This window comes from Carcharhinus amblyrhynchos, chromosome 17, assembly GCF_965287045.1.
Source record: "Carcharhinus amblyrhynchos chromosome 17, sCarAmb.v2.hapA, whole genome shotgun sequence".
Lineage (NCBI taxonomy): Eukaryota > Metazoa > Chordata > Chondrichthyes > Carcharhiniformes > Carcharhinidae > Carcharhinus > Carcharhinus amblyrhynchos.
In genome coordinates this window covers 25555706-25572930 of record NC_137340.1, presented here as the reverse complement: position 1 = coordinate 25572930, position 17225 = coordinate 25555706, and the positions used below count along the sequence as shown (strand labels likewise).

Sequence of the window (17225 nt, the reverse complement as noted above, 5' to 3'; positions counted from 1 at the left end):
AGCTGTCAACATATATACAAAAATTTAAGTCAACAGACATGAAATCTATTAAATCAACTTGCATAGTTTCCTGTCCAGTCAAATCAATTGCTATATAAATCGACTGAACTTTGTGTCTTTTGATTAAAGTGTGTTACATCTTAAAACCTATTTTCCTATTAAGTAAAAGAAGAGGCCTAGTTAGTTTAACTGTCAAAATGCATTATATATGGTGTGTTAATAGTCAAGCATGTACTGGCATTCTTGTGCTAATTTTAGCTTAGGACAGCAGCAACTGTGAAGTCAGTGGAATAAACTTTGAGCTCACTCCAGTTCGTTGATGTAAGGTCCAAGCCGTTTTAACATTTTATTTAATTTGAGGTGTCTGGGCATGACTCCCAGGTATTAAGTCAGTGAGTGAGACTCTCCTGAATATGGCAGATGGGCCATACCCAGCCCCCATAAAAATGGTCTGTGGCACATTAGTAAAAAGCAGGGCTCTCTTACAATTGCTCGAAACATGAAAGGGAACCATAGAATCCCTACAGTGCAGAAGGAGGCCATTTGGCCCATTGAGTCTGCACCAACTCTCCAACACAGCATCTTACCCAAGCCTTATCTCCGTCTCCCCACGTATTTATCCCACTAATTCCCCTAATCTATTCATCTTGGGACACAAAGGGACAATTTAGCATGATTAGTCAACCTAACCTGCACATCTTTGGACTGTGGGAAGGGACCGGAGCACCTGGAGGAAACCCACGCAGAAACGAGGAGAATGTGTAAACTCCACACAGTCACCCAAGGCTGGAATTGAACCTGGATCCTTGGCACTGTGAGGCAACAGTGCTCACCACTGAGCCTCCCACTGGCACAAAGCAGCCAGGGAGGCTGGGTGGTTCCTGGTACTACAGAACATGGAGTGAGACTCTGCTTAAAACTTCGTCAGTTTAGATGGGAAGCATGACATGAAGACCTCGAACATCAAGTTTCACACCTGCGAGATACTAGCTGATAACGAAGAAAAATGGTGACACCACCTGTGGGGCTGCACGTAACGGTAATCAGTGGCTGAAATAGCTAGGTGACAGGCACTAACACGGGAAAAAATAATCCACAACAACAGTCATTTCACCTGCAGCACTTGTGGCAGAACCTGCTTTTCACAGATCGGTCTCTTCAGCCATCAGCTTTCAATATTTAAAGCTACCCCATCCCCAGTGGATTTGCTGCATGTTCATCATCTTAAACAGATGAAAGGATGACAACAACTGTTAACACATACCTAATAATTGATTCTAATATTTTCCTCACCACTAATGTCAGGCAATCTGACCTTTGGTTCCCCATTTTCTCTCTTCCTACTTTTGGAATAGTGGGGTTACATTTGCTACCTTCCAATCCATAGGAACAAAACCAATATATCTACAAGGTCTGCAGTTTATCTTTTTTTTAAAATGGGTGCAATGAGATCCTCGAAAAATGTTGGAACGTCTAGAGCTGTGTCTTAGCAAGTTCCTGCGCTTCCAGGAGAGTGAGTAACAAAGAAATGCTATTTCATGGTAGAAATAAAAACATAAAAATATTGCTTTCTAGCATGAGAAGTATTGAATAAATGATAATGAATTGCCTGATAAATATAGATATCCACTGCACCTCAGGAAACAAAATAATACTACCTGATGTTTAGTATCAGTTTTGAATTCCATTGTAGTGATATATGCAAAGGTCAGTACTTTAAAGCGTCTCAAAGGTGTCTATCACAGACATTATACCACGTTTGAGAGTTTTTGAAGAACTGGCCACTTTATGCTGCACTTTAGTAATAAGTAAAGCTGGCTTGCTTTGTATTTATGCAAACATTCTTTTAAATGTTTTATGTAGAAAATATAGCAAAGTAGGAGGGCAAGGCAATTTTTTTATATAACCTATATCTTTAATATGCTGCATAGGATAGCGTAAGACTTTGTGTTTTGACAACAGGTTAGTATGTGAAAGTGAATATTTTATGATTTTATACTTTAGTTACTGTAGCAATTTATGCTAATAATTGATGTTTCACAGCCAGTATGTCCAACTCCAGGAGGCTTAAAATCTTTGCTTATGAAAGTATGAATTACACAGTGTAGTTTGATTGCCATGAGTTATTTTTCTTCATGATGTTTTCCCCTTTGCCAGTGTACGGCTATTCCTCAGAACATCTCAAGGGCATATTGAACCATGTGTCACCTTCATTCAATCTTGATTTGTTTTCGCAGCTTTCTCTTGTACATTTTTCCTCTATTATTCACCAAATGTGGTTAGGAATAGACATTTGACTGCCAATTACTGTAACATGAATGTGAAGTTTTGTGTAACACTGTAAATCAAATTATGTTGCAGTAGAGTTGAGATGATTTCTCTAAGCCTTGTATCTAGGATTTATCCATTTCCTGGATGGAATTGTGAACATCGAGGGACAGAGACCAACTTCAGTGATCTTTGCTATTTTTACTTTTCCATGAGATTTCCAGGGCAGTCTTGGGGGGTGATAGAGATGTGCCTACAGTTGACGTAGGCTAGCTTTAGTATGCAAAAAGAGATGGGATGAGGTGTTTCCAGCCCAAATTGCTCATTAAATTTTTAGCCAAGAGATCAGCCTGAACCAGAGATGCCCATGAATAGGAAATGGTGACAGTTTTGGTCCTGGACTTGTACAATGTGCTGCTCCTGTACAATGCCAGGGCAGATGCCAATTGGCCCTACGATATTTAGAATATTGTTTGGCACTTGAATGTACTGTCACAGTTATATTTGTACCTAGCAATACAACATTTTAACAAAGCTGTGTAAAATACACTGCAGTTGCAAGACAAACTTGAATTGCTGTTGTGTAGAAGAAGGTACATATGCATGTGTGCACATTCCAAAGCATGTAGAGAAAAGAGAATATTGATAGTAAAGAGTGGACCGAAAAATTGTTTCTGTTTCTTAGAAATGTAAAGATTACTTTCTCAGGTGAGCTTGCAACACACCTTGTGCTTTATGATGCATGTATAACGTTACTGAGAAGCGTAAGGCTGTGCTGCCCTCAGACAAATGAGAAGCAAACCTGGAATTTGGAAAAATTATGAGTCAGTGAATCAAGTAATTGGCAACAGTGGTTTTGTCACTAAGACTTTGAACTTCCTGGAGATTGCTTTATTAAACACATTTTAATGCATACTAATAACGCAATCAAAACATTTTATGATTTTTATATTAATTAAGTATATAACTATGAAAATTACCTCAGTTAATTGGGGCTGAGATGAAAGCTGAATCAATATTTGAACATCACTTCGAAACCTCTGTACGTGTTTTAGTAGTTAAATTGTGTTTTATATTTTTATGATTGCTATTCTCTGAAGAAGTAAGTACCTTATAAAAGAGTATTTAGATAATCGGAATTTATTTGAATATATGTGAATAAAGGAGACTGGTATTAACTGTTGGTTAGTTAAAATTCAGAACTTAACATCAAACAAAATTCATAAAGATTCAAAACTCATGCAAAGGCTTGTTATTTGGAATCATATCAGTCAAATAAACAGTTATCTTCAAAAATTAATTCCCAGTTTTTTTCTTACTATTTATTTATGTCGTGCTTATCATGGTGATGGATATTGGACCTAGGAATTGGATCACTTTTCACTTAACACATTATGGGAATCAAGTATTCCTTCACCAGATATAATGAGTGCAAAGTTAAATTCTTCTTACTTTACCCCTGCACCCTAAACCTTAAAAACTGCCTGTTAGTGAACTGGTGTGCTATTGGATATATTTCTCATGCCTATGATGGCTAGTGGGAACTACATGGAGACTACTTGCAATAAGATTCAAAGTGAAATTAATTTAAGTGAACCAAGAAGATTTTATATCATATCAGTTTAACGGATTGGAGATCAAGGGTGGGATTTCCTGTCCATATTCGCCCAAAGACCAGAAAGTCCTGCTGAGGGCGATGGACCTTCATATGGTCTGTGTCCTGCATGCTACGATTTCTGTAGCAGGTGGGACAGGAAAATTCCACCCCAGGTGTTAGAGGAGAGAGTCTAGTCCATTGTATCTCTTCCCACGTTCTGTTCCCCAAATTCTAAACACTTCTGTTTGGCAGGCAAATTTATTCAAACAATGGTAATTTTAAATAAAAGGACATCCTCCTGTAACAGGTGTTGAAGTTTCAGTCAAAGACAAACTGCTGGAAACATTCAGCAGGTCAGTCAGCATCTGAGACCGGCGCTAACATTTCTAGTCAAAGCCCCTTATCCTTTTTTCAGAACTGTAAGATATTGCAGGTGAGCAGCATATAAAAACAAACAAAAGAAATGGAATGTTGGAACCCCATTTTGTATTTTGTTTTCCTTTTCCCATCCCTTTGAACTGCTTTTTTAAAACAGATGCTGTTTGATCTGAGTGTCAACAGGGTCCTTTCGTATGGGATCTTCCTATGTATGTTTCAGCTGCCAGATTTTATTCCTCAGAAACAATTGGTTCTGTATTCAAACAAGTGCAATATTCAGGGTATCAAAGTAAATTTGCACTAATGTTTTTTTCTCAGGTACGGTGACATGAGGAGACAAATAGGATTTGAGATCAGGGACATGTGGTATAACCTTGGTAAGTTGTACCTTTGAAAAAATATGTAACATTAATGCTTTTTGATGCAAGGAAATTAGTATACTTTCAGTTTAACTCACTGTCCTTGTCAGGATTGCAATTAACATGGCCATTGTTTAAAATGGATATTAATTTGGAGTGCACAAAATAAACAGAAAAAAAGCTTCATATTTATAGTGCTTCACATGTCCTTCTAAAAGTTAATGATTTTAGAGACAAGGTCTGGTGAATAGCAGTGAGATAAGTGATCTGTTAATCAATTTTGTTGTTAGTTGAGGAATAAATATTAGCCAGGACAGCTTGAAAATGCCTCAATTCTTTAAAAAGATCCACATCCAAAAATATCTATAGTAACATAGCAGTTATATTATTGGAATAGTTATACAAGACCTAGACTAATATACATTCCTGAGACGCGAGTTCAAATTTCACCACAGCAGTTGAGGCATTTAAATTCAGTCATTTAAAAATAAATCTGGCTAGAGTCAATAATGTGGCCATAAAATAGTTGTATTGTCATAAAAACTGAACTGGTAATTAATGTCGTTTAACAAAGCAAACTTGCTTTCTTTATCTGGTGTAGTCTATATGTAACTCCAACCTGGTAATGTGGATGACTCTTTACTCTGAAATGGCCTAGCAAGTCAATCAATTGTTTCAAAACTTCTGCAATGGACGACAGCTTTTCAAGGAGGTGACTCATCACCCTTTCCTGTGGGTAGTTAGGGGTAATAAATGCTGGCCTTGTCATAACGGCCACACCCCATAAACAAATAACTAAAGAATAATGCAGTTTTTACGGTTCTGTGCAAACTTGTAATACCAAGGCAAGAATACTCCAATCAGAAGCGACATCAACAAAAACCATTTTATTCTTATTGTCTATCATTTTAATTGTCAGTATGTTTCTCCTCTAATGATTTTAGTTAAGGATCATTAAACCACTTTTAATTTACTTTAAGAACTTTAAGAACTTTTTTCTGGTTCTGTTTTTAACCATTACAACCAGATGAAAAATAAGTGGAAAAACTTGACACCACAAATCCTCAGGTTTGGAGAATATCAGTAAGATCACTTTTTATTTAGAACATCGGTATAATATACAATGACACTCAGAAGTATGCTTCAATAAACTAAATGTCATTATAGCCAGAAATCACATCAATATAGCATAAAATATTACATTATTGCTCCCCCTCAAAAATAATTCTGATGTGCGCACGAAATTATCTCCAAGTATGAGAAGACTTTGATCTAGTTCTTAGTGGTAAGAAGGCATAGACAAAGCTTTGAGCACAGTGAAAATGATGCAAGAGTGGAGATAAGTTGCAATTCATCTGGGAGAAAGCAGTTTTGATGATGGGAGGTATATGTTCAGCATGATATAGGATATGTGGTAGAAAAATGAGGTATTATCAGGAGCTATTTCAGACATTATCAAGATAGTGCAGTAGCCTGTTCTTTGTCTGCCAAGGTTCAAAGCTAGACCATGCAGATCTGATGGAAGATTTCCCTTTGAGAGTTCCATGGTCCCAGCAGAAAAATACATTGCATTGCATATTCTTTTTATAAAATAATGCGTCAAATTTACAGTGAACAATCCTGAAGGTGGTTTAATGCTTCAGTGACATACTTCCTTTGGCTGAAATTTCATCTTTGCATAACAGCGAGAAATGAACAGTGTAGCCGTGAGCAAAATATACCAATTTTTAAAATATAGAAAAATAAACCAACCAAATCTTTACAAAAGCGCAGTTCATACACTTGCAAAGTGTAGGACCATGGTTTTCTACCGATGGGCCGTACTGGTGAGCCATGACAACTGTCCTGGTATGCCACAAAATTTTGTCCTTTGCTTTTGCAGTATGCCCTCGCATTTATCCAATCAACTTTCGCATAATATTTTCAAGCGTAAAATATGCCAAATAAGAAAAAATGTTGGAAAAGAATTATGCTCTCTGTAATTGGTCCATTTTGTTTTTTGCTTTACAACATGCCCACACAAAAGCACTTTGGCAGGTGATTGATTCACAGTCTGCAGCTTGAGCAGAGGGTTATTTGTTCAAAAGTTTGTATGAGATTTAAAGTAGATAGCTATAGATTTATTTTATCGATTGCTCTTTAATGCTTGGAACTAATGGCAGCTGAGTGACCATAATGGCCCTGCTCCATCACCGATCACCGGCACATGAGAAATTCTGGCCAACATTCAGCAAGACTAGCTGAGAATCCAGCCCAGTCCATGTGGAGTGGAGGCCAGATGTTCTGGATGAGTTGGCGAGACATGAGGAAACATTGTTGTGAAGAGGAAACGAGCAAGAAAAAGGGGTAGATCTCCATGTTTGGGCCAAACCTGCTCCCATCACCAAAGGGGTTTTTCAGATGAGAGCTGGAAGAAGCCAAGGCAGAACAGGAGGAAAAAATAAAACATCTTCCAGACTGAAGGTAGCATCCTAAAATGAGCCTGGAAGGGAACAGCTGTGTCTGAGGATCAGTGTCTGTGCGAGGCCAGTGTTTGTCTTCAGTCGAAAACCCGGAACCCTGAAGCTGGCCCGGGGAGACTTCAGCTCCAGCTCATCCCTGTTCAACTGCACTAATCCCAGAGTCCTGTCTCAGGGAAGAGTTCACCTGCTCTCAGCAAAGTTATTTCACATCGGGATTATTGTCCACTTGTTTCTGCATGTTCAGATCTTCACTATTTATTCGTTGAGTTAACAAGAAAAGATCTTAAAAAGAGAAGATTGTATTAGATTAAAAGAATAGGCTTATAGAGTTGCAAAAGAAATAATATGCCTGAGAATTTTAGAATTCAACAAAGAAATAGATAAAGAATGGAGAAAATAGAATATGACAGTAGACTGGTGAGAAACATAAAAATGGATTGTAAAGGCTTCTATAAGAATGTAAAAAGGAAAGGATTAGTGAAGACAAATATAGGCTGGCACAGGAATATTTATAATGTGGAATAAGGAAATGGCAGTGAAACTAAACAAACACTTTAGCCAATACTTTTACTGCCAGGTCAGATGCACAGAGATAGGAGAATTCCTGGCTCTGCAAAGCCAAAATTAAAAATGGCTGCCTGTTGTTGTGATTTTCATACTGGGGTGAAACTTGGGAATTTCTTACAGGTTGAAAGATAGATGCAGGAAGGATATTTCTCAAGGTGGAGGAGATTTAGTACCAAGCAGACAGTCTCAGAATAAGGGACAGGTCATTTAGGACTGAGAAAATGAGAAATGTTTTCACTCAGCGGGTAGTGAAACTTTGGGATTCTCTACCCCAGAGGGCTGTGCAGGCCCACTTGTTGGCCAGGATCTTCCGGGCCTGCTAGCAGCAAGAGGTTTGGTGGGCAGGGATATTTGATTTGATGGGACACCAAAAATCACTTCCCCAGTGGCAGGATGAATTTTGCAATTAAGTTCTCGAGATTTTAAAGGCAGATCGAACTTCCTAGTGAAAAGTGTCGGGAAGTCCTTCTGCTTGCATTTGTATGTCATGCATGCCCATTAAAAGGCTAGCTCGTCATAAGTGCCTCCTCCAAGTGAAGTTCTCTGTTAGCAAGAAATTAGAATGTCATATTTATGACTGCATATAAATGATGTGCGTCGGTCAAGGTAGACATCTGCCTGGACTTTGAAGCAAGTAGCTGCTGCTTTGGCCACTCAGGAATTTCAACCCCTTGATCGAAATCGAGTGCCATTACTCCAAATTGCACAAAGGCTGGACAGGGGAGGCAGGCAGGCCTAAGGTGGAAGAATGTCTAAGAAAGGAAACTAGACTGTCCAGATCATGTTAGGAAAGTGTCCAGGGAAGGAAGCCAAACTGTCCAAGGCATGTTACGAGTTGTCAAGGGAAGGAAGCCATTCAATCCACAACTATTTAAGAGGTTGATCTGGGAAGGAAGATAGACTCAACTGGGGCTTGTTCAAGGGGGTAAGCACGTCACACATGCACCATCTGTCCAGGCTACTGTGGTCAGAAGGGAGGTCCTCCTGCGGCCATTCCTGAAAAGCCACATCACCTGGTTTTCCTGGATGGCCTGGAAGAGAAAGGTTAGAGAGGCTTTACTGAATTATGAGGCCACACATTGCTCTCCAATGTCCTGTTATTAGCAGTAGTTCACTCCGTTGAACGACAGCCGGGCTGGTACTCCTGGTTTGCAGTGGATGAATTGCTGTTGGGTTGCCCTTTAAATATTGCACCAGGATTTTCAATGCCGACAGGGACAGCAACTTCCTGCCCACCTTGCTGGAAGATTAATTTTGTTTCTCATGCATGCATATGTAATAAGCTGAACAGCATGAGGTCATATGTGGCCAGCTGCCCCTTCCCCAAGTGGAAATCACTCTCATATCTACTTCAGCCCCCCAACTTATAAACAAGTGCCGCAGATACTGCCGTTGAGAATGTTCAAGGCAAAGATCAATACATTTATAGATATAAGAGAATTAGGAATATGGGACTAGTGCGTGCAGATGACATTGACATAGAAGATCAGTGATGAAAAGTGTTTTCGATTGTGCTACCAAGCAGTACTTAGCAATAATCTGCTCACTGATGCCCAGTTTGGGTTCTGCCAGGACTACTCAGCTCCTGGCCTCACTATAGTCTTGATCCAAACTTGAGGTGAGATTAAAGTGACTGCCCTTGACGTTAAGGTAGTATTTGACTGAGTGTGCCATCAAGGAACCCTAGCAAAACTGAAGTCAGTGGGAATCAGGGAGAAACCTCTGCACTGGTCAAACAGTACAAATGTAGTTATTGCAGGTCGTTCATCTCAGTCCCAAGACATCACTGCAGGAATTTCTCAGCGTAGTATCCTATGACCAGCAATCTTAAGCTGTTTTATCAATGATCTTTCGTCTATCATAAAGTAAGAAGTGGGGATGGTCACAGATATTTGCGCAATATTCTGCACTATTTGCAATGACTCAGATGCTGAAGCAGCCTGTTCATGTGCAACAAAACCTGCACAATATTCAGGAGTGGACTAATAAGTGGCAAGTAACATTCGTACTGCACAAGTGCCAGGCGATGATTATCTTCACCAAGAGAAAATCGACCTATCTCCCTTGACATTCAATGGTATTACAATTGCAGAAACCCTCACTATGAACATCCTTGGGGTTAGTATTGACCAGAAACTGAACTCGACCAACCTTATAAATGCCATGGCTACAAGAGTTTTTCAGAGAGCAGGGAATTGTGTGGAGAGTAACTCATCTCCTGAATCCCCCAAGCCTGTCCACCATCTACAAGGCATGTCAGGAATATGTTGGAATACTTTCCAGTTGCCTGGATGAGTGCAGCTCCAACAGAACTCAAGAAGTTCAGCACGAAACAGTCCACCTAATTGGCACCCTATCTAATACCTTAAATTTTTACTCCTTTCGCCACCAATGCACAGTGGCAGCAGTGTGTACCATTTGATGAGCAGCAACTCACCAAGGCTGCCACCTCCAAGTCTGCATCCTCAACTATTTAGAAGGACAAGGGAAACAGATGCATGGGAATAACATCACCTGCAAGTTCCACTCCAAGGCACACACCATCCTGAGTTGGAACTATATCACCATTCCTTCCCTGTTGCTAGGTCAAAATCCTGAAACTTCCTCCCTAACAGCACTGTGGGTGTTCCTGCAACACATTGACAGCAGCGATTCCAAAGGCCAGCAGACCACTGCCTTCTCAAGGGCAATGAATGACAGGCATAAGTGCTGGCCTAGTCAGCCACTTCCCATGAAGAATTATATTAAAAAGTCAGTCGTGATGTGGTTGAATGGAGGAATCGACTCAAGGGATTGAATAACCCTTTCCTGCTGGTATTTCCCATATCTAATATTCCTATGTAAGTTATAGTGTTTATTTCAGAAATGTAAAAAAAACTTTGATAGTTCGTCATTTTCTGTGTATTTTTGTATATTTTGATTTGCGATGTTATGGTTTTAAAAGATGGGATATTCATTCCATAAAAAAATTGTGAGGAAAATTTGATCATGCAAATTTTTGATGGCCTGTGAATGCTGATGACTTGTATGATTGTGAAATGCTAACTATATATTGTCACCCAGTGCAAATAAGATTTAACACTCTGAACTACAAAAGCTTGTTAATAGCACTCTCTTAAAGCATTTCTCAACATTTGAAACAAATGTTCTGCAATAGAATTTGGCATGCATTGCTCATTAGTTATTTTTCGAAAGCTGTTGATTGAAGGGGATGCCAGCAGGCTTTCTTCTGATCTTTTTTTTCCTGGTAACATTGAAATTAGTAAAAAAGTGTGAAGAATTTCCTTAGTTTGAATCTGTTTTTAAGCAATGTATTGGCCTGGATCTTCCAAGGAACAGCAATCATCATCTGATTGCTGCTCTGTGTGATAATTCCAGCAGTTTAATGCTGCTTCACATTTCTCCTTTAACCTTCCAAGCCCAGCTTCTCCAGAAATACAGCACGCCGTGGGTTGTGTCTGGTGGTGTAGCTGTAGATCAGGTTGGGAGATGGTCACATGAGATCAGGGAGTGGTCCCGGCTGTAGTCTGGTCTTGTCAGAGAGGTATTTGGGTGGTTGGGAGAGATAATCATGGTGGAGGTAGTTGGGAGCGGGGGATGCATCAGGAGTTAGTCAGATGGTCAGGGAAGTGGCTGACCAGGTTGAGAGGGTGCTCAGGTTAGGAGTTACTCAGCAAGGGGTCCAACGTGCATGACTGTAGGGGTCATTTTATGTAGTTACCCAGATGTTGTATTAAGTTGTAATCTATCATTTCATCAGGACTGCAGCAGGGTTCGGACACATATCTTCAGTTGTATGTCTGGTCTCCATCAATCTGGAGATGGGAAGATTTTGACCAATATTACCAAGATTACACTTTCAAAAACAAATAAGGAGAATGTTACCTGAAATAACTCCTTAGTGTAAAAATTGTCATCTCTAAAGTAATTTAAACCACAAACAGAAAATGAAATAAGGAATTAAAGACCATTTGGGCCATCAGACCTCTTATAATTTTTATTGTTATGCTTTCTCCACCCCAGCCCCCAATTTGTGTCAATACATTCTTTCTCATCTCCTTGAGGTGGTTTACAGTGGCAACCAAAATCTCTAAGATGAACAGATCCCAGTTCTCAAGGACAATCTGGTGAAATTTCAGGTTGCTAAACCAGCCCCACAATCCATCATTCAACTGTGATTATTTCACATTACACAGAAGAGACACATCTAGCAAAATGGAAGGCATGACCTTCTGAAGATATTTATCACATCTTTATGTGCCACTACAACCTTTAATGCATCTTAATCATCCATTTATCCTTTTATATAAAATAAATTGATTTTACTAAGGGATTATTCTGCATATCTTCCAGTTGCAAATCACACAAGGTAGCAGGTATTTCTGTGAGTGTGAATCTTTTTTTAATCCCCAATAACCTTCAGATGGAATTAATTCAAGGCTTTGATTCGGCAAAGCTGAACAAGGACCATACTGGATTCTAGTGGAATCATGAAATTTGGTGTGTGCAATCACATGCATCCAATTACAGTGCTTTTGATTTCTGATCATGCTTTACAGAAAATGGTGTGTGTGCCTTTTCACATCAGATCATTATTCAAATATGATGCCAGCTAGGGTCTGCCCGTGACATGTTGCTCACTCATTTAAAATGGGTACATATTCTTCGGCCCAGCCTGCTCAAGCACATTTCTGACATATAGACAAACACTTAAATATTAGGAAACAATGTTTCTTTTATATATCTGGGAAAATTCAACTGCATTTTCCTCCACGTATCAGTTGTTTTGGAAGTATGGTTGTTTTGAGATTTTGGCCAATACTTCCCTTTTGCTGTTCTTGGTTGCTTCAACCATTTAAATAATCCTATTTGAAGTGCTGAATCTTAGCTTCCAATTCAGATTCCAAACATGCTGAACATCAGGAGAGAATTTTTGCCAAGGACCATCAAATGCAGGTGTAACGACAACTGAAATGTTCTGTCTACTTTGCTCAGGATCTACATTGCCTACCCTCTTCTATACATGTCTGGTCATGTCAGACAACATTTATCTTTTTGTACCTCAAATTTTGAAGATTGGCTGTCAAATAGTTCTACCACCTTCTACAGAATGACCTGCAGGCAACAGGGCAGCTCTTCCTACAACACCATAACTTCTGTGTAGCCACATTCTCCCAAGTCGCATATGTCAAGCAGATGATAGTCATTATCTTTCCCTGTGGAAAGGAATTATCAGCCAAACAGGGTTGGTGGCGTTTCTTCCAGTGACCTCATTGATATCATCCATGAAAGAAAAACTTATATTTACAAGACTTCTTACAGCATTTTACAGCCAATAAAGTACTTACTAAAGTATCTTTCTGAGACTGCTAATCAAAGATGACTTGCTTCCTCTCCAGATTGATGGGCTCTGAGATAGTCTAGTGCTTGATCCACAGCTTCTGCCACACGTGGGGCAGATCTTGGAAGCATAGAAAATAGGTGCAGGAATTGGGCCATTCAGCCCTTTGAGCTTGCTCTGCCATTCAGTATGATCATGGCTGATCATCTGTCTCAACACCATGCTTCAGCTGACTCCCCATACTCCTTGACATCTTTAAAGTCTAGAAATTAATTTCTTTCTTAAATATATTCAGTGACTTGGCCTGCGCAGCTTTCTGTGGTAGATAATTCCTCAAGAGATCACCCTCTGAATGAGAATGTTTTTCCTCCTCTCAATCCTAAATGACCTACCCTGTATCCCATGACTGTGGACCCATTTTCTAAATTCCCCCTAGCCAGAAGAAACAACATCCCTGCATCCAATCTGTCCAGCATTGTCAGAATTTTATACATTTCAATTAGACCCCCTCTCATTCTTCTAAATTCTAGTGAACACAGGCCCAGCCAACTCAATCTGTCCTCATGTGAAAATCTTGCCATCCCAGGAATGAGTCTGATGAACCTTCATTGCCCTCCTTTACGGCAAGTATATCCTTCCTTAGATAAGGAGACCAAAATTACACACAGTAGAACAAATGTGGCCTCACCAAGGCTCTGTGCAGCTGCAGTAAGACACTCTTGTTCCTGAATTCAAGTCCTCTTGCAATGTAGGCCAACATAGCATTATCCATCCTAACTGGTTGTTGTACCTGAATGTTTGCTTTCAGTGACTGGTGTACATGGACACTTTGTGCTTCGATATTTCCCAATCACTCACCATTTAAATAATACTCTGCCATTCTGTTTCTCCGTCTAAAGTGGTTGACTTCACATTTATCCATGTTATTTTGCACCTGCCATGTATTTGCCCACTCACTCAACTTGTCTAAGTCACCTCGTACCTTCTTAATATCCTCCTCACCACTCATCTTTCCACCAAGTTTTGTGTCATCAGCAAACTTGAAAATATGACTTTTGATTCCCTCATCTAAATCATCTATGTATGTTGTAAATGGCTGAGGCTCAAGCACTAGTTCCTGCAGGGTCCATCTAGTCACTGCCTGCCTCTTCAAAAAAGATCCATTTATTCCCCCAATCTCCTGTGATTGTTCCAGAATCTGCAAAATTTTGGAAGATGACAATGCATACACTATTTCCATGGCCAACTGCTTTATTCTTGAGGCTGAAGTTTTATCTGCTTTCAGCCCCATTAATTTCTCCAGTACTATTTTTCTGCTAATACTAATTTCCTTCACAAGACCCTTAATTCCTTAGCATTTCTGAAAAGTTATTTGTGCCTTCATTAATGAAAACAGAACTAAACTATTTCATTGCTCTGCCACTTGTTCTCTATTATAAATGCTCCTGTTTTATATTGTTTCTTTTAATATTTAAAAAAAGCTTTTACAAACTGCTTTTATGCTTCTTGCAAATTTACTCTCATACTCTATTTTTCCTGTCTTACTCAATCTTTTTGTCCTTCTTTGCTGAACTTCACTCAATCCTCAGGCTTGCTACTTTTTCTAGCAATTTTGATTGAAGGGTAAAGCAGATGAGGTTTTGGAGATTTGTGCACTCTCTCCAACACCTTTACTATGTCTCTGCCTGCTCCAACAAAATTTCCCAATCTGTTCATCACACTATCTCGCAGAATAAACTTTCTCTGTTTTGATTGGTCATGAGCCAGGGAGTTGCATCCAACAGTGGTGATGTTTAATCATTTCAGCAACTTCAGGATATCCCTCAAGTGCTTACATTGTCCTCCTGGGAGTCTCTTGCTGTGATCAAATTCCAAATAGAACAGTTTAGGAGTCTGGTGTCAGGCATATGAATAAGATGTCTTGCCAAGAGGGCCATGGTTTTTCGGGTGTTTACCAAAAGGTCCACTTTCCCATGTGCTTTGGAGAAGGGGCTGACAATGACCAGTTCTGAGTGAGCACACAGACTAGCATTGTCTGCATACTCGAGCTGAAAGTCTGAGTTTAGAATGATTTTGGTTTTAGATTGCAGACAATGTAGGTTGAGCAATTTCCTATCAATCTGTAGATTTTTTTTATCTGTTAGTAACTTGCTGGAGATTAGAGCAGTATTGCAGTGAGGAAAATGGAGGAGAGTTAGTGCAATGACACAATCTTGTTTGACCACAGTCTTCATTGGGAGAGGCGCTAAAAGTAGATGGGGCTTAGCTTTAATATTTCACAGAAGAGATGGCACTTCCAACTGTGTACACATTTCTGTATTCTACAGCAGTTTCTGTAACTTCTGCTCAAGTCTCTGGAATGGGTCTTCCCAACCTTTTGACTCAGAAGACCCTTGAAAATTGATAATGATGATATCACTATAAATAAGGAAATTGCACACATGACATTCTGAGGAAACTACTGTTGAATCAAAGATAGGAACTAATTTACATAAACACATTAACAGTACTGGAGAAGGTAATGACACTAAAGAATAAGGATTGGAAGGTTATCATCCTAGGGTTTTGGAAGAAGTAAGTGAGAATTTTGCCAACGGCGCAGCTATATTTTTTCAAAGATCTCTCAGTTCAGGAACCATTTCTGCAGCATATGTCACTCCACTATTTAAGAAATGCAACAGAATGAAACCAGGGAATTATAGACCAGTTAGCCTAAAATGCATTGTCTGAAAATTCCTAGAATCTGCAATTAACAGTGGAACATCTTTAAATTTCTCAGTTGAAGAGGCAGCCAGGATGGATTTGAAAAGAGTAGATCATGCCAGATGAATTGAATTGTATTTCTTTTAAAGCAGTTAACTGGAGAATTTCTACAGATGTTAATTCCGTGGAGCAGAATTTCATGAAGACAACAGACGTCTTGTCCATCTGCTAGAGAGCTCATAGTCATCTACTTTCAGGAAGACGTGCTGCATTAAGTACCAGTCAGAGGGTTAAGTGAGCAGTAACAGACTTTCCCCAGGATCAAGGATCCTGGCGTGGAGATTCCATCCCTAGAAATCTGCTAGCCGGTCATCCACTTTGGAAATAAATAATGAAAAGCTGGAAATGGTGGAGTTCCAAAGAGTCCAGGTGCATTGACTGTTAAAACGCCTTGAACAGATACAGAAAGTAATCAAAAAGACTAATGGAATGCTGGCTTTTCTGTTGAGCAGAATAAATTACAAGGGGATAGATTATGAATTATGTTTCAGCTCTAAGCCCTGGTCGGACCAAACTTGGAGCACTTTGAGCAGTTCTGTGCACCACAGTTTAGGAAAGTTATAATGACATCGGGGAAAGTGCACACCTGGACTGCAAAGGTTAAATTATAAAAAGAAATTGTACAAACTAGGATTGTATTCCAGGAGTTCAGAAGGCTTATGGGTATTTTGATCAAAGTTTTCAAGCTATTAAGAGAAAATAGGGTAGATTGGGAGAAATAATTTCAAATGGATGGGGAGTTTAGGTCTGGAGACCACTCTCTAATAATGTGAGCCAGATCTCTCAGGAGTGAAATTAAGAAATATTTCAACACAAAGGGTGATGCAAGTTTGGTACCCTCTTCTGTAAATGGCAATTGATTCTAGATTAGTTAATTTTAGAAGTAAGGGGCCCTATTCTCCCAAAAGTGCTGAATTGGCAGGAAAACTGGTGTCAATCATAACTGCTTTATCAGTTCAACTTCAGACCCGAATCTCCCACACTCTGTGCAATGCAGAGGTTACAATCATGATTATCATTAAAAGCTCAAGGAGTAGAGTCTGACAGTTCTGGCCTCTGCACATGCGCAATGGCCCCGATCTGCCATGTCACTGCTTGCTGGCCATCTCGGTTGCTAGCCAGCCTGGGACCCTCGCAGTGCTGCCCTCCCCAAACTCCCCATGCCTGATTACAACCCCACAGAGCATTTCCGGGCCTGCCCCAATCCCCAAGCACCTCCTCCCTCCCCTCCCCAGCAGTGGCAATTTCACCCCCCATCACCCCCATCCTAGCAGACACCCCCCCTGACTTGGGAGGCAGACCCCCACTGCCCCGCAACAGAGGGATGGAGGCTGATCACCACCCGCCCCAGCTGGTCCCGATTGCTAGCCACCCTCCAGCCCCAACCAATCCCAATGCAGAGTTACAGCGGGATCACCCACCCCTACCAATCGCTCCTAGGCCCTGCCCCCTTACCTTAGGCCCTGTCCTCTTGGCCCTACCCCCTTGGC

At 40.1% G+C, this 17225-nt stretch overlaps 1 protein-coding gene across 2 annotated transcripts in view; it reads left to right on the top strand.

The window, feature by feature from the left end:
• dock1 (dedicator of cytokinesis 1) overlaps positions 1–17225 on the top strand; it is a 589776-nt gene that overhangs the window by 445870 nt on the left and 126681 nt on the right. For both annotated transcript variants that reach the window (XM_080205635.1, XM_080205634.1), the window contains exon 32: positions 4562–4620. In XM_080205635.1, the coding sequence (XP_080061761.1) occupies positions 4562–4620 (59 nt within the window). The remainder of the gene's footprint in view (positions 1–4561; positions 4621–17225) is intronic.